Raw genomic sequence first — 22,202 nt, forward strand, 5'->3', positions numbered from 1 at the left:
TGTTCACCTAACTGGAGAGGATGTGACATACAGTGAGAATTAAATATAGATTTGTGTATGTTTCATATGTAGCTGGAGTTGTCCACAGCACAGGCGCTACAGCAGTTTTGACTGTAGTTACAAGCATAACCTGAAAAGGAAAACCACATTCAATAGAAATATAATGTTGGCAGAAAGGGTAAAATACAAACACGCATGATAAATGTCACATTTTGTTTACGCTGTGAATGTTTAGTTTCCTTTCATTAACAATAGGCTACTGTAAATTCATGTTTAATCGTGGTGTTTTCTGTGTAAAAGAATGAATGAAAATAAAGAAAAAGACTTTGAACCAAATTTATGTCTGATTGCATTAATCCCACAACTTTTGTGAAAAATACAGTAGTGTTCAGAATAATAGTAGTGCTATGTGACTAAAAAGATTAATCCAGGTTTTGAGTATATTTCTTATTGAAACAAGGTACCAGTAGATTCTCACAAATCCAACAAGACCAAGCATTCATGATATGCACACTCTTAAGGCTATGAAATTGGGCTATTAGTAAAAAAAAAAAAAAAAAGTAGAAAAGGGAGTGTTCACAATAATAGTAGCATCTGCTTTTGACGCTACAAACTCAAAACTATTATGTTCAAACTGCTTTTTTAGCAATCCTGTGAATCACTAAACTAGTATTTAGTTGTATAACCACAGTTTTTCATGATTTCTTCACATCTGCGAGGCATTAATTTTGTTGGTTTGGAACCAAGATTTTGCTCGTTTACTAGTGTACTTGGGGTCATTGTCTTGTTGAAACATCCATTTCAAGGGCATGTCCTCTTCAGCATAAGGCAACATGACCTCTTCAAGTATTTTGACATATCCAAACTGATCCATGATACCTGGTATGTGATATATAGGCCCAACACCATAGTAGGAGAAACATGCCCATATCATGATGCTTGCACCACCATGCTTCACTGTCTTCACTGTGAACTGTGGCTTGAATTCAGAGTTTGGGGGTCGTCTCACAAACTGTCTGCGGCCCTTGGACCTAAAAAGAACAATTTTACTCTCATCAGTTCACAAAATATTCCTCCATTTCTCTTTAGGCCAGTTGATGTGTTCTTTGGCAAATTGTAACCTTTTCTGCACGTCTTTTATTTAACAGAGGGACTTTGCGGGGGATTCTTGCAAATAAATTAGCTTCACACAGGCATCTTCTAACTGTCACAGCACTTACAGGTAACTCCAGACTGTCTTTGATCATCCTGGAGCTGGTCAGTTGGTGAGCCTTTGCCATTCTGATTATTCTTCTATTCATTTTGATGGTTGTTTTTCATCCCTGTTTTTTTTTTGGTCCATTTTAAAGCATTGGAGATCATTGTAGATGAACAGCCTATCATTTTTTGCACCTGCGTATACGTTTTCCCTTCTCCAATCAACTTTTTAATCAAACTACACAGTAAAATCACCAGTGTTAAATTAACACTACCAGTGAACATATGGTCCCACCATATGTTCACTGACGGTGTTAATTTAGCACTGTGTTAGTTTTACACTGGTGATTTTACTGTATACGCTGTTCTTCTGAACAATGTCTTGAACGTCCCATTTTCCTCAGGCTTTCAAAGAGAAAAGCATGTTCAACAGGTGCTGGCTTCATCCTTAAATAAGGGGACACCTGATTCACACCTGTTTGTTCCACAAAACTGACAAACTCACTGATTGAATGCCACACTACTATTATTGTGAACACCCCCTTTTCTACTTTTTTTTTTTTTTTTACTAATAGCCCTCTTTCATAGCCTTAAGAGTGTGTGTATCATGAATGCTTGGTCTTGTTGGATTTGTGAGAATCTTCTTAATCTACTGGTACCTTGTTTCCCATGTAACAATAAGAAATATACTCAAAACCTGGATTAATTTTTTTTAGTCACATAGCACTACTGTTATTCTGAACACTACTGTACATACACAGTCACAGTTCCCAGAAATTGCTTTATGGCTTGATCAATCACATTGTGTGTGCTAAATTAACCTATTTGCATATTTACTGCCCAGTATTTTGCACACTCTGGTGGACACACCCCAAATTGCATATTCAGTAAGGCAAATGCACGAAATGGACAATATGTGTTCTTTTGTGCATTTAAAAGATTCAGTTCTCGGGGCACACCTTTAGTAGATTAGTTTGCACTTCGACTTTCATTTTGGGAGCTTTGTTAATTGGTTACAGCATGCACAACACTGGCATGAAAATCACGAATGAACCCACATGGGTTGATTGCTGAGGAGATTCTAGCCAAAATGACACCAAAGGCAGACTAAAGTGCCAACAGTGCCTACAGATGGACAACAGGAGGAGTGACACACCTCCTGTGGGTCAGGGCTGTGTCCCCCTGTCTTGTGTTGGACAGGAATTGTTTGTTTTGAGTGGCACAAATAATTTGTGTGGCATCTTATTGTTTTGTAAATGGTTGTACAAAAACACCTGATGCATTTCCTTCATTTTAATGTAAATAGTTGTATATAACTTTGCTTACAATTTAGATTTTTATTCTAGGTTATAAAAATGGTTTGTTCAACATGTTTGTGGTTTTCACAGAAAACAAACACTTTTCTATTTGGATTTTTTGTTTTTGTGTGAATTTTTTGTCCATTGTGTTAATACAGTATGTCAGAATGAAAGAAAAACTGTGAAGTCACGCAGGTGAGGTTGTGCTGAAAAAAAAAAATGACACCAAACAAGGCAAAGTAAACAGTTTTTTAAGGTAAATTATGAAGACAAAACCAAAAGTAGTCAAAAATGGCCAATTATACCCTGGACCCCAGAGGTTTAAACATCTGATTGTCGGATTCACCTTTGTGTGTTTTGATTCTTTCCTTTGTCCAACCACGGTCAATAAGCCAGTAAGCATAGACGTCGCTAAGAGCTTAGCAGTGCTAACTGTTTTAAAGTCCATGTCCACACCACAACTGTCCTGTTGAGGCATTACGTGACGTTGATTATTCAAGAAGCCTTCATTCTCACACACTTGCAAAATTGGATAAACTTGTGTAGACACATCTAAAAACAATAAATAAACATGGACTTCAAGCAATATAAACAAATTCATCTGACTGGAAAAACAAAAAAAGAATGTTAGAAAGCAATGCACTCTGGGACAATTTTTCCTATATGCGGTAGGGAGAATTCCAGCATACTTGGTATCACTGCAGTTACCAATGTTCATCAGTCAGTAGAACACCTCCGGTGTCTCTTGGTCAGATGCAGAGTCATTGATCAAATCATTTATGAAGAGCCAGAGGGGATGGTGAAAGAGAGATTGATGTGCTGAGTGTCTGCAGCTCGTTCCCCCCCCCCTCAGGGCTTCTAACCATCAGTAATGCGTTTTGTACATTAACAGCTATGCAGTCAGCTCAGTGGTACTCATGGGGGCCTCCGAACATGCAGTGCCGCCTGTGTGTTTCCTGCTGGATGTACTGGAAGAAGTATGGTGGCCTGAAGATGCCAAGCAGAGCCGAGGCTCCAGAAGAAAGGACCTCCCCCAGTCCTGCAAGCAATGTAAGCGCCAATCGGACCAGTCTCAAAAGCACACAAGGTTTAGTCTGCCCCAGTAGTGTTTATTTGTCTGTGTTCCAGGGAAGCCATAATTCCATTATTCTATGCAGTAGAGAATAAAATATCCACACACTATTAATTCAAAATATTATAGTGTGTATCATATTTTCCACGTCTGCTGTCCAAAATTGTTATCCATTAATTGAACCTGACATTTAAAAAAAAAAAAAAAAAATCCCAGAACAAAGTGACAACACTTATTTCCAAGTCAAGTGGTGTGTGTGTGTGTGTGTGTGTGTGTCTTTGATGATGTAGAATTCGGGGAGAGCTGACATTTGGCGTTCGGTATGCTTATGTATTTTGGGTCAAGGATGAAGGCTGCAAAAAGGGTAAGTTGATGGGACTAATATTTTTGGAGAAGCTAGTGACATTAGCCAACAATACTGAACGATGGACATTGTACTGTAATGCACCATGGGAGTTTGGGGTTTTGGAGTTTTAAATGTAATTGTGGTTCATGTTAGTTTAACAGTGTTGTTAGTGTTATTGCTGTATTGTGTTTTTGTAGTTGGTTTAGTCAGTTTAGTTAAGTGTCTTGTTGCTGTTAGCATACCATAAGTGAAAAGTGTACTGCATTTGATGTCTTTCACCACCGTCTCTGTTTGTGTGTGAAATTAGCAGAAAAACATTTAAGCACTTGCTTACAGCAGAATGCAGAAAAGACAAAAAGCTCTACATGCATGCATGCAATTTCAATCATGCACAAACTGGGGAGAGCGAACATTTGCTGTTTGGTATGTTTATGTATTTTGGGTCGAGGACGAATGGTGCCCCAACAGAACATTGATAGGAATAATATTTTTGGAGAAGCTACATATATTAGCTAGCAACACTGAACAATGGACGTTAATACTTACATTCTGGACTCACACACCAATCCAGCAGGGGGCAGTAAATCATCTAGATATAAAAAGTGAGTGCCTGATTTTATTTAGTAAGTACATAATATAATTGTAAATACATAAAAAAGCTGTCTGTATCACAGTGGTGCAACAAGTCCGTCTCATTTCGAAGGCCGTTTGGAATGCTGATGAATACAGCTTTTACTCCCTGCTCACTTTAAAAATTTTGGGATCCATGGGTACAATTAGAAATAAATAATGTTTATAAGTAAAAATAAGACTGATTATGAGACTATGGATTACACCCTCTATGCTAGCTTGTTGTTATTGTTGTCAAGGTTGCTATGTGACTGGGTAGGTTATGGAATAAGATAATGATCCAGTTGCAAAATGCTCCCCGGGGTAGACCGTGTCTTTGCAGAACAGTTTGGTGGGACTATGGTCTTGGAAGGCCATACCTTCATAGAAGGCAGCCCTCGAGGGATGCGGCTTCCGGAATAAGACACAGCCCATGGTTGGCATTTTCATTAAGATGGCAAATCAAAAATCGAAGGCACCATCTCAACATAACAATGTCCGACACAAAAAGTAGTGTGCACCACATCCGAAAATACGGAAATTCCCAGAAATTTTGGATGCCTGATTTAACAACTAAATCGTGTTATGTAGCATTGTATGGAAAGCTAAACACATACGGCCATACTCCCGCTAGCATTACTTCTACTGTATTTTTTGCATGCATGTTTTATTTTCATGTATTTTTCTGAAGTGATTGATGTTGTTTTGCTTTTTCGGGGTGTTGTATATCTCATAATTATCGTTGTCTCCCCCCACCCCGCCCCACCCATCTCTCAGGAGTCTCGCTCACGAACACACGGCCCTCGCCAGTCCAACCACATGGTGCCGATGCGCAACAGTGGCAGCCCCAAGTCCTCCATGAAGACCAAGCAGGCTTTCCTGGTACAGGCCACCCGCCACAGCAAGCTGGTGCGGCACACGTGCCGCGACACCATCAGGCTGCGCCGTGCCGCGCGCCGGCCCTTTGTCCCAATTAACTATGGGGCCATAAAGGCAGAGTGTAAGAGCTTTTTCAATTCCTCCTAATGTCTGCCACACTGGCACACAGAGCGGCACACACCAACACACACAGCCCCCCCCCCCCCCCCCCCTTATCTGCCCTCCGTCTGTCTTTCTGTTTTTATAATTATTGTTATTATTATTTTGGTTTTTGTATTCTTCACCCCCTGTTTCCAATAAAGACTGCCTGTCCTCATAACTGAGTTCTGATCATCTTTTCATTTGTTGTTTTTATGTTTGTTTTTTTAAGTTCACTGTGATCTGAAAGTCATGCAAGACACACACACACACACACACAAACACACTTTAAATGACAAACCTAATACCGTCCCTAACATGTAGACTGTAGCAGAACTCATCTGAGCCTCATTTTTACTGAAGTTAGAGGAAATGTGTTTGACTAAGGGAAGCTTTTTGCACAGCGCCGCTGCAGAAGCATTGGCGCCCTGCTGCAGTCATGGCTGACTTAATCTCAGCTCTTTTCAGATTCGTGATTGTTGTTTTTAAGCTTCAGTGTGATTGTCATCCTGATCACTTTGATTTTTTTTTTTTATTTTTTTTTGTGCACACTGTTTTTCCCATGCTGTTCATTGTGTTTGTTTTTATAAGTATAACAAACCGAAGTGTCTAATTTGTGTTTTGATGATAGATTACATTGAAATAAGGGAGGCTCATGCAAAAAAAAAAAAAGCTATTGCCTTTGCTGCTAGCTGCACCTGCCATGATAGCTCAGGCCCCAAGGAGTCATCTGGACCTCATTTAGATCACTCGTGATCCATACCATCACTCAGCTGTTTTCCTGTGTTGGAGTTGTGCAATATTCAGATGAACCCATGCTCACGTGCTGTACGACAGAGGAGCTGTTCCGCCTCCGATGTTGCCTCTCCTAACAGTTGTTGCAATATCTCCATCTCATCTACCTCTTCTCTTTCATCGCTGTGTGAACGTCAGAGTAGACCTCCAATAAAGTCGCACCTGAAAGCATCTTCTCCGAGTCCTTGTGCTTCATGTGTCCGTGTTCTCTGTCCATCAACTCCACCACACTTGTCTGATTGGCTGAGCCCAGAGGGAACTCCTCCCTCCTCCTCCTCCTTCTCCTTCCCTTAAAGGCACGCCTCCCCAGCATGGACTCCACCTGCAGCGCCTGCTGTCATTGTTGACCTCACGTTTGGATGTGATGTTTGGACGTGTGTGCATGTAAGCATGTGCTGACATCTGTATGTGCATGTTGTCACGTGGTCATGCCACCCCTCCAAGTAAGTTACCGCATTAACACATTTTGTGTTCATTCTCATTGGCAGCAGATGTACTTTAATCTCATTTAGCCAGTTTGTTCTGATTTGACATCAAATTTCAAAGGCTTTTTTTTTGTTTTGGTGAGTTGGCAGGAGAGCCTGCAGATGTAAAACTGTACGTGTGTTTGGTTTAGATATGTTAAGGGTGTCAGAAGGGCAGGGGACTCGACTACCAAAAACCAGAGCCGCCCCGAGGAGCACTCTGACCAGTGTTCTGCAGTTTCTAGGTAAATCACGCTGCAGTAAATCACACAGTATTAAAGGGGCACTCAATCATAGTTGTTCAAGTGCAGAACAGCACCACCTAATCCTAACTTGGCTTTGCAGCATTTGTTTTGAAATGGCCAAAGTGGGCTACAAACTACTGTGGGGGGCTGTTTTGCACTTGAGCAACAATGGCACCACTTCCCTTTAAGCAGTAACCTTTGACCCTTCAGTATGTTCTGCGTGAGCTGATTTGAGGTCAGTATCCAGGAGCACCTGTCTGCCGTCTCTTCCAGAATCTCGCCCGGTGCCCCACACCTCGCGTTCTCACCGCACTCCGGGCCTGCAGACCCCTCCGCCCCGCCGCCTCCTCTCTTCTCTCCCGCACGGGCCGCACGGCATGCTGGGAAAACGCAACTACCATCACCACAGCAGGGCCGAGCCGGAGAGGCGTTCAGGTACGTGCACAGGCCCGTTTCTCGTGTAGCTGGGCTGTTATCTAACCGTTAAAAAGCCCATTATTGCCGAGCTTAATGCTGCCCTGAAGCTGAAATTTATACATGTAACAACCCCCCAAATTTTTGAAGATGCATCTTCTCTGGCCTTTAATTCAGTTAATTATGACCTGAATGCACCTTGGGCACCAACTATGTTTATTTCCAATGTTCTTGTCATCTTTTTTGCTTGAGAAAATCAAATTAGTGGGAACGCACCGGAACATGATAACCTTTTCTGCCATTTCTTATCTAAACTAGCTCCTTGGAGAGAATGACAACTAATTCTTAAGAAAACCAATCAGCAGATGGGGGTCTTTTGGATAATTTGGATGATTCAACTTCAGTCTGACAGTTTGTTTTTAATTGGTAACTTACATTATTTTTCCTGAAATTGAAAGTCATTTGTTGCACCACTTGCTAAAAGGAAATGCTTTTTGTAAGCTCTTTTCATAGGTAGCAGATACTTTTATTGCTGTTTTATGTTTTTGGCAGAGAACCCAGGTTCAACAGGTGGCCCCCTCCTGGTATGTACCTGGTCATTTTTTTTATTATTATTTTATTTTTAAATGAACCTTGCTTTATTGCTGCTTTCGGTGACAAAGGATGTCTGATTGTCTATTTGTAGCACAACGGACGCAACAGCACTAGTGGGAACACCCGGGGTGGAGTGATGATCCGAAAGAGACGCCCCAACTGGATCGATGCTCCCGATGATAGCTTCTTCCTAGTCACTCGGGAGACCAGGTAATAGCTGTGGGACCTTCTTTATTTCTCTCTCTCTCTCTCTCTCTCCTGCCCTCTCAATACTTGAGTGTGTGTATGTGTGACAGGAACATGAGTGATGCTTGAAAATGAGATCTGGATGTGAGATAGGTGAATCGTAAATGCAAAAGTCCAAGTCATTGGACTTTTCTGGCATGCTGGTTTAGGAGCCACAGAAAGACCAGCCAGTGAAGACACAGTACCTCTCTGCTCTAATCGGATATCACCGTGTCCTTCCCAGAATCCCTTATGCAAATCTGGGGAAGCTCCCATGTGATCCATGATGTCACTTTTAATGTTAATTTACTGGCTTAATGTATTTAACAGTTGTTTAGGTTCTTGTTATCATGTGCACATTATCATCATCATCATCAAAATTATAATTTTCGTTTTATTATTCTATATTGTCATTTGATTTTTAAAGGGACCACATTGTCCATGTATCATGTATTTTTAACATATTTACAATTATATTATGCACTTACATTGAACTTACTAAATAAAATCATGCACACATGCTTTTAATATATAGATGATTTACCGCCCCCTGCTGGAATAGCATGTGAGTCCATAGTTTCTCCAAAAATATTAGTCCTATCAATGTTCCATTTCGGCGGCATTCATCACTGACCCAAAATATATCAGCATACCAAACAGCAAATATCAGCTCTCCCCAGTTTGTCCGTGATCGAAGTTATACACACACATGCTCGCTCACACACATATATGTACACAGAGGCCACTTTGCTTTTCCATATATAGATGATTTACCACCCCCTGGTGGAATGGTGTGTGAGTCCAGAATGTAATTATCCACATTCATTGTTCACTGTTGTTGCGTAATATTCCTAATTTCTCCAAACATGTTAGTCCTATCAGCTTTCTGTTTTTGCGGTGTTCATTATTGACCCAAAACACATAAGCATACCAAACGGCAAGTGTCAGCACTCCCCAGTCTCTCCTTGATAGAAGCCATACACAGGCACGCACGCATACACGCACACAGAGGCCATTTGGCTATTATAATATAGATACCAAACGGTAACTGTCAGCTGGCCCCAGTTTGTCCATGATCGAAGTTATATACACACACGCTCACACACATATACGTACACAAAGGCCACTTTGCTTTCACATATAGATGATTTACCACCCCCTGGTGGAATGGCCTGTGAATCCAGAATGTAATTATCCGCATCCATTGTTCACTGTTAGCTAATATTCCTAATTTCTCCAAAAATGTTAGTCCTGCCAACTTTCTGTTTTTGCGGTGTTCATTATTGACCCAAAACACATAAACATACCAGACGGCAAGTGTCAGCACTCCCCAGTTTCTCCGTAATCAAAGCCATACACACGCACGCATATACACAGAGGCCACTTGGCTTTAAATATATAGATTAGTGGTGCCAAAGAAAATTTTTCTTTTTGTCCCTTAATTTTTAAAAAGCTTAGTGGCCCTATGCTTTTAACAAAAGCAGTGCAACAACTGTGCATGACATGTTGAAAGCCAATTCATGCAAATGAATTCTTTGTGAATCCGATAGCATATGGCTCTTCGTAGCATTGATATTTGATTGGTTTTGTCCAAAAGTGTAAATGAAGGGTCTTGTCCAAGGACACAGACAGGTACTGTCACTGAGATTCAGACCCAGCTCTTCATATTGGTCACCCAAATCCTACCCCACCGGTCTGTCTGCTCTGGACAAACTTCCACAGGGAAGCTTGAACTCACAACCCTGCGATCACTGTCATATAAGTACTTTGTACAACTGGAGTGTTCATGCTAAGTGACTACTTGTTTTCTAATCTATTTTATGTTTAATCATTTGAGCCAAACTGATATGACTAGGAGTTTGACTTTTCAAGGTCACCCAAGGTAAAAGTCATATGACCAAATGAAAAGTGCCTTTAACCAATTTGACAAGTTGAATAATAGGCAGTATAGTTTTATCATAGAATGAGTAGACGGTTGATATGTAGTATTGACATGGCTCAGTGAAATTTGTTCAGATTAACACAACTTTGCAAAGCTTATGAAACCCAACAAATAACAATGGGCAGTGAAAATTTTGTTTTCTGAACATATTTGGCTACATTTTATGGATTTTGGTCAGCTGGTCACAAAAAACACCTTAAATAATGGCCAAGTCAACTAACGGTTCATACAAAGAAGCAATGCAGTGGTAAGCTAAGTAACACCAAAAGACCTGCAAAACTGCGGAAGCCAACACAAGTGGTTGATGGCAGAGTTCTTTCCTTGGTTAAAAAAAAAAAAATCACCTTTACAACATTTTGCCAAGTCAAGAACACTCTGGAGGAGGCAGACGTATATCATCAAAGTCTACAGTCAAGAGATGCCTTCATGAAACAGCTTCCTACACCCACATAGAAATTTAAGATCTTTTGCCTCTAGTTTTTTTTATACACACACATCATGAGTTACAGCGTGTGTGTGTGTGTTCATACTTGTATTTGAGCAAGAATGATATTTTTCCATTATGTCTGTGCCTAAATGAGCTATGACACCCAGCTTTCACACTCACCCTCAGACCGCCGGGCTAAAATTAGAGCCGCTAACTGGTGCATATGAGGCCAGCGAGGATCCAGACACTGCTGGGTGCTGAGTGGAAATATCATTAGCTCTTTAGCCATAGCAGGATTTATATGGATGCAGCCACTTACCACCAGGATCAACACGGGTGCGTGTTTACGTGTGCGTTTATGAAAATAAGGAATGGTGTTTTTCTGCCTGTGGAGACAATTAATGCGTTTGCTGAAAATAAACGATGGTCATAGATCACTTCTGAGGGGTGCTAATGAGGGACCATAAGACATTTCATTGGTTCTCTCTGCATGTCATGATACAGGGAGATAGAAATCACTCACACTTCTTCATTCGTTTAATTTTTACCCGAGGTGAAAACACGGCCGTCGGGTATTGCGAAGGCTTTGCATCTGTCCATCCATCAGATGCTGCTCGGCGTAAGTCCAGTCCTGTTACTGCCAGGGTCTTCAAATTAACAGGGAACATTCTTGGGACACAGACCTTGGACAAGTACAAAGATGGTTAACCTTGACCTATTTTAAGAGGTCAAAAGGTCACAATTTGTTTCCTATTTTTATGCTCATATGGCCGAAGGTATTTTAGCATTGCGTTATATTCTGCCTTTTATCTGGCTAAAGAGAAAGCAGCTCATCCTACACTCCCCTGTCCTTGACCAAATCAGCTAACTCTTCCTGGAGAATTCCAAGATGTTCCCAAGCCAGCTGTAAGATGTAATTCCTTCAGTGTGTCCTGGATCTTCTCTTTAGGTCCCACACTTTGGGAATTACTGCATTAAATGTTGGTTAATTTTGATACACCAGATAATTCAAAAAGCAGCTTTATTTTGTTTATGTAATATGTCATAGGTTTGTCTCCTATCTGATGAACACTGCCACCTGTTGGACATGTCTGGGCTTGTTGCAGGGGGAAAAATTAGTTTCTTTAATTTACAAATGGATTAATAATTTGCCAGTACACTTGAGACCAAAATAGTTTTCTCAACAAGAGGTTTTAGCACACAGCAGTTTTAACGCTAGTAGTAACACTTCCAGTGCTAAGCAAGAAATTAGCTACATTCAACATAGCATCTTTAGCATCGCTAATAAACCAAGTTAGTAACAGATCAAGAAAATAAGTTGTACACTTGGCACCCATCATCACTTTGAACTGGTGATCAAGTGGCGCAGTCGGTTAGCATGCAGTGTTTATATGACAGTAATCACCAAAGCACTGCTGAGGAAGTTCCACACTCACCTCCAGCAAACCTTTGTTCAGAGTAAGGAGGTCAGTGAGCTAGAAGTTGGGCACAATACATAGATCTGGGTTTAAAACCAAATCATGCTCCGAGGAGCGATTGAGAAGTTTAGAGCTTGACCCAGGAGAAGTAGGGCATGGTTCTTCAGCTTTTGCATTCTGAGAAACCAACGTTTCTGCACATTGCACCAAGTGAGTCAAAACTTTAAACATTCTCAAGAAATGTTGGTTTCTCAGAATGCAAAAGCTGAAGAACCATGCCCTACTTTTTCTTGGCTGGGCTCAAAACTTCTCAATCACCCCTCATGCCAGTCTATGACCTTGGACAAGATGCTTCATCTGCCTCATCCCAGTCCACCCAGCTATAAATGGATATCTCCAAAGGATTGATTGAACATAGACTCTTGCCCAATTCATGCTACAGAATCCTGGGATGAGCACTAGTACCACTGTGCCTTAGGCATATATATTACTTTTTTCACATTTTTATAATCTTAGATTTTGCAGAGAAGTAATGTCAAATTCAGACAAAAATCCATTTTGAGTCAGTCCCTATATGATATGGTACAGTATGTCCTAATATAGCCGGGGAAGGCTGTGGTATTTTGGTGTCCTCTAATTTATTAGTCAAGAAATCCATAAAATCATTCGCTTACAAAATTTTACTAGTTTACACATTTTATTTTATTTCCAATAATGTAATTATATCCTGATTTTCTGCTTTAATAACTGTGACTTTATGCATGTATATTTGCAAATATCTATATATTAAAAGCCAACTGGCCTCTTTGTACGTGTATGCGTGTGTGCATATGTATGTCTTAAATCACGGAAAAACTGGGGAGAGCTGACATTGATGTTTGGTATGCTTATGTATTTTGGATCGAGGATGAATGCTGCGAAAACAGAAAGTTGACAAGACTAATATTTTTGGAGAAATTATGGATATTAGCTAACCACGGTGAACAACGGACGTTGATCACTAGTCAACGTGATTTTTCTTGCATGGAATTTTTCAGTGGATTTCGGGTAATTTGGGGGCGCTGAATCTGAATCTGGTGTTAGTTTTTGCCAGTCGCATCGTGTTTTTGAGATATGAAAACATTTCTCATATCAAGCATTGAAGCAAAAGCTGCAGTCTCGCACACACTAATAATTTTGGAGACGTTACGAATATTAACTAACAACAGTGAACAATAGACGTTGGTAAATAGATTCTGGACTCATACGCCACTCCAAATCATTATAGACGCTTTGCATAATTTATTACCACCCTTGAAAAATGTCAGCTACCTATTTTATAAACACTATCCAATCTAGAGCCCGTGGATCCCCACGAGCAATGCGCTGGTTACATTTTTTTAAAAGAAAATTTAAATTCTCACTACATCAGACATCAGCCACTGTCCCTGCCATCAAAAATCTCAAAATGAAATTTCAAGGAAATGAACATTGAGATAGTGGAGCAAGCACTCGTCACAGGTTTGTGTGTGCAGAACAGAATTTGTGCGTCCTCTCATGAGGATGCTTTTTGACTTGTGAATGCTGTTCTGTGTGCTCACAGAGCAGAACTACTCCCACACAAAGATGGTTTTCTTCTTGAGGATACTGGTCAGCGCACGTGTGTTTTGACACGAAATAAACTCCATGGATCTGATGTTAATAAATCCAAAGATAATGTCTTTGATGAGTTTATAAGGACAATAAGTGGCACTATCAGTTGGAGCTATGAACTAACAGGATTCAGATGACCTTGGAGCCCTACGCTCCCAAGACAAAATAGCATTAGCATTTATTTCAGATACAAAGTCAACAACGTTAACATCTAAACATTCAGAAGTCTGAAGCCTTGAGCAAATTGTTCAGACATCCACATTCATTAGTCTGGTCCCTCCACAGTCAGAGTGAAGGGGTAATGATGAGTGAGTGTAAAATTGATGATAGCATGTGTGAGCCTGCTGCGGTGGATCACTTCTCTGCTTAAACGCATAAATCTCCTTTCACACCCAGAAAACGATTTAAAATTTAAGTGGATAAAATGTTTTATCACTTGATTCAATGTCCATAAATAAAACCACACCTCCCAGTATCCTTCGGTCTGTTTAAAAGCAAAATAAAATGAAACAGCACAGATGACAAAAAGTGTCAGTCACGCATCACTATTTTGAGGTTAAATTGGCGTCTTTGCTCAGGATCATGACAATGGATCCTACAGATCTGCTTACTGGTTTCGGTAGAAACATTAACATCAGATGATTTTCTTAGTTTTGAACCAAGAATCTTATGTTTTGGAAACAAGTGCACAGAACAGTTAGCCACCACTCTGCCCAACTTTATTGCATCAGGAAAATAAAAAAACCTCTGCCTGAGACTGAACTGGACCCGGATATCAATTTGAATCTGTATAGTATTCATAATGCAGGTAAATGATAAGAATCTTATGTATATCTTACAGTGTGAAGCAGGCAGGTCAGTGGCTTAGGAACTGGTTTGATTCCTTGTCATGCTACTTGTCTGTGTGGCTGGAGTCCTCAACATTGGGACACCTGCTTGCTGGGTCATGCAAAAAGAAATGTTCCACATGGCCAAAATCACACCAGTGATGCTGTCTCACAATATAAGTAATACTCCTCATCTTTGTCTTCCGAGGTAACCAATTGTTTGACGTATAGTCACTCAAGAGGTACCCAAGGAACCTCTGAAAAGACGGAGTACCAAAGACATCCAGTCACTGCCTTTGGTCACTGGTTAATGGTTAATGTTTAAGGCTCGTAATTAAACAAGAACTCTAAAGAGTTGGCCCTTCCTTCTCCTGCAAATACATCATCAGTATTACCAAACACCTCTGTCCAGGGACCTCTCAACTCAATAAGCTCTTCCCAGCTGTCTCTCAATGCAAGGGTAGGAGGTCTCTTAGGGGCATTCTTGGGTACTACTGGAATTTTGTGCCAAATAAATGGTTAGTTGGAGTGACTGATATGAGGAATGCCACTTGCATCAGCGATGACATATTTGTCATGTGACACCTTTCTCTGGGCCTGATTCAGCACACAGGTGCCTCCGTGTTGAGGACCCCAGCAGGGGGAGAAGGCCAAGAGGACGTCCCATTCCACCTGGCTGTGGCAAACAAATGGCTACCGGTTGTGTGCTTAGGTGGTTATCTTCTATGATACAAGATGGTTGGGTAGTGTGGTGGATGCCGCCACACACTACCAGTGCATGCTCCCAGACCTGATCTGAATGAGATAATGTGATGTTAAGATGTTGAAATTAGGTGCAACAATTGGATGCAGTAGTTGCCAAAGTAATACCAAGAGAAATGGGTAGTCCACAAACAGAGGGATGTAGATGTGTATTATATAACAGACATAAGCAACATTGAACCATCCTCTGCTTCTTTTTATGCTTTGCTCCATCCTTAACTCCAGTTGACAATAATGTCTTTTTGTGCAACATTTAATCTCTAGGTCCATTCTTTGTGCACTAATCAATTTTGTGTGCACACGTAGAGGCAAATGCACAGTCTTTATTAGCAGTAGGACTGTAAAAGGAAAGGAGAACATGTGATCAAGGTTTTGCTGGGTATTATATCTGTAAGCGTTTGTTGTACCCACCTAAAGGAAACTGTGACTGATCACTTCAATCTACATTGCGGTTGTGTATCTTGCATTTGTCTCCAAATGAATTCCATTAGTGCTTTTTGTCTGGCACTCTTGAGGGTGACACATGGTTTTTGGATTTAGTGCTACTGGTTTTTATGGGCTGTTAAGCTTCTACCTGTGATGGCACGACGACTACCGCAGTCAGGCAATCTCTCCGTGAGCCCCTTTACAACCCATAAAAAACCCCCCACAGAAATAGTCATAAATGTTGAATTCAACGTTAAAATGCCCTCCAATGAGACATATGGTTGTGCACTTCTGTATTTACAGTGGTGTACTTTTTTTAGAAACTACCAGGTTTCCAGGGTTTGGTGAATCGGCCCATTTCTAACAGTGACATGTAACTGTGTTAAATGTTTGCCACTGTACTTGTCAGGTTTTACAACCCCTGGCAAAAATTATGGAATCACCGGCCTCGGAGGATGTTCATTCAGTTGTTTAATTTTGTAGAAAAAAAAGCAGATCACAGACATGACACAAAACTAAAGTCATTTCAAATGGCAACTTTCTGGCTTTAAGAAACACTATAAGAAATCAAGAAAAAAAAGATTGTGGCAGTCAGTAACGGTTACTTTTTTAGACCAAGCAGAGGAAAAAAATATGGAATCACTCAATTCTGAGGAAAAAATTATGGAATCACCCTGTAAATTTTCATCCCCCAAACTAACACCTGCATCAAATCAGATCTGCTCGTTGACATTGACCCTATGCCATGACATTGACCCTATGTGTCTTTTTGCAAGGAATGTTTTCACAGTTTTTGCTCTATGGCAAGATGCATTATCATCTTGAAAAATGATTTCATCATCCCCAAACATCCTTTCAATTGTCCAAAATATCAACGTAAACTTGTGCATTTATTGATGATGTAATGACAGCCATCTCCCCAGTGCCTTTACCTGACATGCAGCCCCATATCATCAATGACTGTGGAAATTTACATGTTCTGTTCAGGCAGTCATCTTTATAAATTTCATTGGAACGGCACCAAACAAAAGTTCCAGCATCATCACCTTGCCCAATGCAGATTCGAGATTCATCACTGAATATGACTTTCATCCAGTCATCCACAGTCCACGATTGCTTTTCCTTAGCCCATTGTAACCTTGTTTTTTCTGTTTAGTTGTTAATGATGGCTTTCGTTTAGCTTTTCTGTATGTAAATCCCATTGCCTTTAGGCGGTTTCTTACAGATCGGTCACAGACGTTGACTCCAGTTTCCTCCCATTCGTTCCTCATTTGCTTTGTTGTGCATTTTCGATTTTTGAGACATATTGCTTTAAGTTTTCTGTCTTGACGCTTTGATGTCTTCCTTGGTCTACCAGTATGTTTGCCTTTAACAACCTTCCCATGTTGTTTGTATTTGGTCCAGAGTTTAGACACAGCTGACTGTGAACAACCAACATCTTTTGCAACATTGCGTGATGATTTACCCTCTTTTAAGAGTTTGATAATCCTCTCCTTTGTTTCAACTGACATCTCTCATGTTGGAGCCATGATTCATGTCAGTCCACTTGGTGCAACAGCTCTCCAAGGTGTGATCACTCCTTTTTAGATGCAGACTAACGAGCAGATCTGATTTGATGCAGGTATTAGTTTTGGGGATGAAAATTTACAGGGTGATTCCATAATTTATTCCTCAGAATTGAGTGAGTCCATATTTTTTTCTCTCTGCATGGTCTAAAAAATAACCATTACTGACTGCCACAATTATTTTTCCTGATTTCTTATAGTGTTTCTTAAAGCCAGAAAGTTGCCATTTGAAATGACTTTAGTTTTGTGTCATGTCTGTCATCTGCTTTTTTTCTACAAAATTAAACAACTGAATGAACATCCTCCAAGGCTGGTGATTCCATAATTTTGGCCAGGGGTTGTATAAGTGGAAATGTACACACAGAGATTCATGGCAGTTACTTCCTTACTAACCTTCGGTATTTCAGTTTCAACATTTATATAGCGCCAAATCACAAAAAAGTTCCCTCAAGGCACTTCACACAGTTAAGGTCTAACCTTACCAACCCCCAGAGCAAGCACAGGTGACAGTGGTAAGGAAAAACTCCCTCTGAGGAAGAAACCTCAAGCAGACCAGACTCAAAGGGGTGACCCTCTGCTTGGGCCATGCTACCGACAGAAATTACAAAACAATTAAAAAAACAATATAGAAGAAATGTTGCCGGTGCACAGGACAGGAGGGTTTCCAAAGCAGATGCCACACCCATCTCTGGATGGAGCCGCACCTCAGAGAAAAGAAAAAGCAGAATCAGGCATCGGAAAGACAACATAAATACAGTATAATTCGTCGGCATTAAGTAACAAGAAAAACAAAAGAAATACTAAGGTGATCGCCAGCCACTAGCCTTAAGGTTCACAAAAAGACCCAGAATTTAGATAAAGTTGAGGCCGCGGCACGCCCCCTTTCCTAATAAAATGAATTAAAGTAAAAAGCATCGTAACATAATATGCCAGTATGCTAGCCATACGAAAGGAAAAATATGTTCGTCTAAGTCTGGACTTGAGAGTCTCTACTGAATCTGACTGTTTTATTGACGCAGGGAGATCATTCTACAGAACAGGGACATGATAAGAGAAAGCTCTGTGGACGCAGTAGACTGCAGGAACATTTTTAAACTGTTTTTTCTTTCTCACCATCCATTTCTCATGTTTGTGTGAAAATCAGTTGTGGATTAAAAGGTGACCCATTATGCCAACTGAGTCCCGATGGTAATTTAGGGTTTTAGCACTACCTATTGTAGTTCATAGCTTTTTCTTGTACAGTTTCTAAATAGCATCTTAAAACTAGATTTCATTGGTGTTTCTCTTGACTTGTATCCACTTTGTAGTCACTGCAACCACTCCAGAAATGAGAAATAATCAGTAGCACCAAGCCTGGTTATGAAAACAGGTTAATTAGTAAAACACACTTTCAGAAAATGTGAAACAAAAATGTATGGCTCTCTAAAATGGACATGGTACTTGTCCATGTCCTTGAACAAGGCACATTGTGTCAATTCACCCAGCTGTGTGTCACTTGTGTCGACTGCCATTCCATCCAGGGTAGTCAGACTTTCATCCGCTTCATGCTATAGAATCTAGGGATAAGCACCAGCACCAGTGGGCTCAAGGGCCTTATACTGGATTTCAGGCTAAAACAGAATAGTTTATAATCCCAACATTTCTGATGGTCAAAAACAGGTAAGTATCTTTTGGATCATCCTACCAACACGCCAACAAACATTACCCTTTTGTCATACAGTAGTGTTCAGAATAATAGTGCTATGTGACTAAAAAGATTAATCCAGGTTTTGACTATATTTCTTATTGTTACATGGGAAACAAGGTACCAGTAGATTCTCACAAATCCAACAAGACCAAGCATTCATGATATGCACACGCTTAAGGCTATGAAATTGGGCTATTATTAAAAAAAAAAAAAGTAGAAAAGGGGGTGTTCACAATAATAGTAGTGTGGCATTCAGTCAGTGAGTTCGTCAGTTTTGTGGAACAAACAGGTGTGAATCAGGTGTCCCCTATTTAAGGATGAAGCCAGCACCTGTTGAACATGCTTTTCTCTTTGAAAGCCTGAGGAAAATGGGACATTCAAGACATTGTTCAGAAGAACAGCGTAGTTTGATTAAAAAGTTGATTGCAGAGGGGAAAACTTATACGCAGGTGCAAAAAATTATAGGCTGTTCATCTACAATGATCGCCAATGCTTTAAAATGGACAAAAAAAAAAACAGACGCGTGGAAGAAAACGGAAAACAACCATCAAAATGGATAGAAGAATAACCAGAATGGCAAAGGCGCACCCATTGATCAGCTCCAGGATGATCAAAGACAGTCTGGAGTTACCTGTAAGTGCTGTAACAGTTAGAAGACGCCTGTGTGAAGCTAATTTATTTGCAAGAATCCCCCGCAAAGTCCCTCTGTTAAATAAAAGACGTGCAGAAGAGGTTACAATTTGCCAAAGAACACATCAACCGGCCTAAATAGAAATGGAGGAATATTTTGTCGACTAATGAGCGTAAAATTGTTCTTTTTGGGTCCAAGGGCCACAGACAGTTTGTGAGACGACCCCCAAACTCTGAATTCAAGCCACAGTTCACAGTGAAGACAGTGAAGCATGGTGGTGCAAGCATCATGATATGGGCATGTTTCTCTTACTATGGTGTTGGGCCTATATATCGCATACCAGGTATCATGGATCAGTTTGGATATGTAAAAATACTTGAAGAGGTCATGTTGCCTTATGCTGAAGAGGACATGCCCTTGAAATGGGTGTTTCAAGAAGACAGTGACCCAAAGCACACTAGTAAACTAGCAAAATCTTGGTTCCAAACCAACAAAATTAATGCCTCGCAGATGTGAAGAAATCATGAAAAACTGTGGTTATACAACTAATTACTAGTTTAGTGATTCACAGGATTGCTAAAAAAGCAGTTTGAACATAATAGTTTTAAGTTTGTAGCGTCAACAGCAGATGCTACTATTATTGTGAACACCCCCGTTCTACTTTTTTTTTTTTTTTTTTTTAACTAATAGCCCAATTTCATAGCCTTAAAGACTGTGCATATCATGAATGCTTGGTCTTGTTGGATTTGTGAGAATCTACTGAATCTACTGGTACCTTGTTTCCCATGTAACAATAACAAATATACTCAAAACCTGGATTAATCTTTTTAGTGACATAGCACTACTATTATTCTGAACACTAATGTGGTCCCACCATCAGTCTGGCTTGGTCAAAACAATGCTAAATGTGTCTAAATGTGATGTATTGGTTAGAGGTTTCATGAAGTGTGTCATACTGGAGTTTTCTTATAACTGACCTGTGCTACTGAGTCTTTAATCGCGCTCATGTATTATTCTGTCGCCACCTCTCCAGGAGGGCCAGACGACTGCTGTCACGGTCACAGCTCAGACGCGCCTGCCGGCAGCCCTGTGAGCAAATCACTCTGCGCCGGATCTCCCAGGCCCCTCCACAGGGGCTTGTCCTGGCTCCTCCACATCCACACCCGAGCCTGAGGATGCGGGGCCCTATTGTCATTCACGACTGAGGGACCACAGCTACTGACAGACACACTGACAAGCAAATTGTCACACAGAACCCCACCACCCATTCTTTCATTAAACCCTCAGACCCTCCTTTGCTCTTACTGCTTGAAGACGTACCGTTTTGATCCTTGCTGCCATCTACCCAGCTGTCTAACTCTGGCAAAAGGATGTGATGAGCCGTGATGCAACACAAATGCACACTTGAGGGCAGGTTGTACCTGTTTGTTCACTCTTGAATCCCTGAGAGTGTTCCTGTGTGTATATACATGTGCACATGTGACTGAATGACAGAGAGGCTGTATGTTTGATTAAGCTAGCAACATGAGCGAAAGGCAGTGTTGATGTGGGCTTCTCTTTAATTTTTTTCTTTCTTTCTTTCTTTCTTTTTTTTTTTTTGAATGGACATGAGGACAGAATTTTGTGTGACATTTGTGTTGATGGTGAATTGTGGAGTTTTACCCATTTGTATAAAGTTATTTTGGGTTGGGGCATTAGGCTGGATTGCAATGGGAGGGGGTGTAATGTGTAAAGCGGGCTACATACTTCATACGATGGACATTTTGGATTATCAAAGTCAATGTTTCGATATTAAAAACGAAGAGAAGAGCACCCGCTAAATTTCTTAACATTCCGACTCCTAAAACTGTGCCAGTCTTGTGTGTCGTCGGCCAGATTTATGTCTCCAGGCCAGTCATATTTGGTCATGATAATGAGAAACGTGCTAAGTGTGTACCCATTATCATCATGAAATCTAACCCTGGTCATGAAGACAGACTCTTTAATCCTACCACTGAGTGCAGGGCACTCAAAAGATACCTAGTCATTGATGTATTTCCAACCTGGTGCTTGTACAAACTCACTCAGATTAAATATGTATTCACCTTAATGGTGTTTTTGACGTGACATACAAACTCAAAATTTCCAGTTTTATAGCATGAAAAAAAATCTAATCATCATCAGGAGTTTGAATACTGACTGAGAAACTCTGGTGTTAGTTCTGAACCCAAGTAGGCTCCGATTTCAATTTCAACATGGTTGTTTTGTGGCATGAACATTAATAAAGTAACATTTATTTTCTTTTAAACTGTTTTAACCTCCTTTCTGTAAAACAGTTCCCACAAAGACAGTGATGGGTTAAAACATTAAACTGACAATGGTTCAATCCATTTTGAGTGTGCAAATATAAACTAATTTTGCTATTCATATGGGTAATGGTAGCTAACCTGGTTAAAGGGCTATCACATTTTCACAGTTTGGGATATGAGAAGGGTCATGATTTGTAGCCATTTACATTGTACAATACACACTTTTTTGTACAATATTGCACAATTGCACCCTCTTGTAACCATTGTGATAAATTAGCAACTAGTAGTAAGCCAAGAGTAATTAATTGATTACGAGTCTAC

The 22,202-nt window shown here is 40.4% G+C and overlaps 1 protein-coding gene across 5 annotated transcripts in view; it reads left to right on the forward strand.

The window, feature by feature from the left end:
• mta3 (metastasis associated 1 family, member 3) overlaps nucleotides 1–21,880 on the forward strand; it is a 92,071-nt gene extending 70,191 nt beyond the window's left edge. The window contains exons 13-19 of one of the 5 annotated variants that reach the window (XR_004566363.1): nucleotides 3,388–3,545; nucleotides 5,300–5,522; nucleotides 6,951–7,043; nucleotides 7,317–7,478; nucleotides 8,010–8,052; nucleotides 8,143–8,261; nucleotides 20,627–20,754. Coding sequence is in view for 2 of the 5 variants with exons in the window: in XM_034193320.1 (XP_034049211.1) it covers nucleotides 3,388–3,545; nucleotides 5,300–5,522; nucleotides 6,951–7,043; nucleotides 7,317–7,478; nucleotides 8,010–8,041; nucleotides 8,143–8,261; nucleotides 20,627–20,798 (959 nt within the window). In the remaining 3 variants the exon portion in view is untranslated. Of the gene's footprint in view, nucleotides 1–3,387; nucleotides 3,546–5,299; nucleotides 5,523–6,950; nucleotides 7,044–7,316; nucleotides 7,479–7,775; nucleotides 7,884–8,009; nucleotides 8,053–8,142; nucleotides 8,262–8,520; nucleotides 8,576–20,626 lie in introns of those variants that run through there. The other 4 variants (XR_004566364.1, XR_004566365.1, XM_034193320.1 and 1 more) reach the window with 4 other exon arrangements.
• The last annotated feature ends 322 nt before the right edge of the window (nucleotides 21,881–22,202 follow it).

Source organism: Thalassophryne amazonica, chromosome 18, assembly GCF_902500255.1.
Source record: "Thalassophryne amazonica chromosome 18, fThaAma1.1, whole genome shotgun sequence".
NCBI lineage: Eukaryota > Metazoa > Chordata > Actinopteri > Batrachoidiformes > Batrachoididae > Thalassophryne > Thalassophryne amazonica.